At 53.4% G+C, this 1,735-nt stretch overlaps 1 protein-coding gene across 2 annotated transcripts in view; it reads left to right on the top strand.

The window, feature by feature from the left end:
• Nucleotides 1–1,367, top strand: part of OLFM2 (olfactomedin 2) — a 7,247-nt gene extending 5,880 nt beyond the window's left edge. For both annotated transcript variants that reach the window (XM_023194182.2, XM_023194183.2), the window contains exon 5: nucleotides 241–1,367. In XM_023194182.2, coding sequence (XP_023049950.1) covers nucleotides 241–918 — 678 coding nt within the window. In that variant the 3' untranslated portion in view covers nucleotides 919–1,367. The remainder of the gene's footprint in view (nucleotides 1–240) is intronic.
• Nucleotides 1,368–1,735: the final 368 nt, after the last annotated feature.

Below are 1,735 nucleotides of genomic sequence, written 5' to 3' on the forward strand. Positions count from 1 at the left end.
TGGTCACTGGCCAGCCACTGAGTGATAAGACATCACTTGAATTCACTGCCCATGGTTAATGCTGTCACCACGAGATGATCATGGTCACACTAGGGCCATAATTGGCAATGAATGGTCAACAGAATTCCCATGACTAATGACCACTTAGTGACCGTTGATCTCTAATGGCTGTAGCTGGTGCTGGGACCCTTGGGTCATTGGTGGTGGTCCCCCCACAGTGACCAGCGGCTGTTCCCGTAGGTCTGGTACATGGATGGCTATTACAAGGGCCGCCGGGTCCTGGAGTTCCGTACCCTGGGAGACTTCATCAAAGGCCAGAACTTTATCCAGCACCTGCTGCCCCAGCCGTGGGCGGGCACGGGCCACGTGGTGTACAACGGCTCCCTGTTCTATAACAAGTACCAGAGCAACGTGGTGGTCAAATACCACTTCCGCTCGCGCTCCGTGCTGGTGCAGAGGAGCCTCCCGGGCGCCGGTTACAACAACACCTTCCCCTACTCCTGGGGTGGTTTCTCCGACATGGACTTCATGGTGGACGAGAGCGGGCTCTGGGCTGTGTACACCACCAACCAGAACGCAGGCAACATCGTGGTCAGCCGGCTGGACCCGCACACCCTCGAGGTCATGCGGTCCTGGGACACCGGCTACCCCAAGCGCAGCGCCGGCGAGGCCTTCATGATCTGCGGTGTGCTCTACGTGACCAACTCCCACCTGGCTGGGGCCAAGGTCTACTTTGCCTATTTCACCAACACGTCCAGTTACGAGTACACGGACGTGCCCTTCCACAACCAGTATTCCCACATCTCGATGCTGGATTACAACCCCCGGGAGCGCGCCCTCTATACCTGGAACAACGGCCACCAGGTGCTCTACAATGTCACCCTGTTTCACGTCATCAGCACTTCTGGGGACCCCTGAGCCAATGCTGTGGCTCGGGCTGCTGCCTGGGGGGCCTCCGGGGGCTGGGGGCCCTTTTCATTCTGCCTGTGTCCCTCAAGGGTGATCTCTCTGTCTCTGTCATGCCCTTTCTTCCCGCCTTTTTGCTGGGCTTTTGTTCTCTGCCTGTGTATTTCTGTCTATTTTCTCAATTTCCCCTCTTCTCCTTTATTGATCCCTGCTTTTAATACACTTCTTTCTTTCTGCCTTTTTATGGATGTCTTTTTCTTTTTATGCCTCTGGTTCTCCAGTTCTTTCTCTGTCTCTCTCACTCTCTCTGTCCTTCCACCCCTCCCTCCTTGCTTCCCACCCATTCCTCATCCCTCACTCCCACCCCCACCCCCAGGAGTTGAGTGCATGGATCTGTTTCTTTTTTTATTTACACTTTTTCTTTCCGGTTTGCCGGAATAAACGGGACCTTTGACATTTGATGCTTCGATGACTCTGTGTGTCCAATAGGGGCAGAGGTGGAGGTGGCCCCAAAGTCCAAGCCTGGAGACCCCTCTCCAGTGAGGATCCCCTTATTCCATGACTTGAGCTTAAGCAAACTGGGGGGAAGGGGTTCCCCAGGGCCAGCCCTTTGGGGAGATGGGTGAGGAGACCCAATCCCAAGTTGTTTTGATCGAAAGCAATTCATTTAAAAGCAGTTTGATCAAAACAACCGAGAATTCTAGCACAACAATGAAAACTGGCCTCAAATGAGTATTCTCCCGTCACTGGATTGCCACTCTCCGATCACTCTTGATGCATTACTAAGTGGTCTGGAAAAAAAAAATTTTTTTTGAGACAGTCTTGCTGT

The sequence above is a fragment of the Piliocolobus tephrosceles genome, chromosome 21 (assembly GCF_002776525.5).
Source record: "Piliocolobus tephrosceles isolate RC106 chromosome 21, ASM277652v3, whole genome shotgun sequence".
NCBI lineage: Eukaryota > Metazoa > Chordata > Mammalia > Primates > Cercopithecidae > Piliocolobus > Piliocolobus tephrosceles.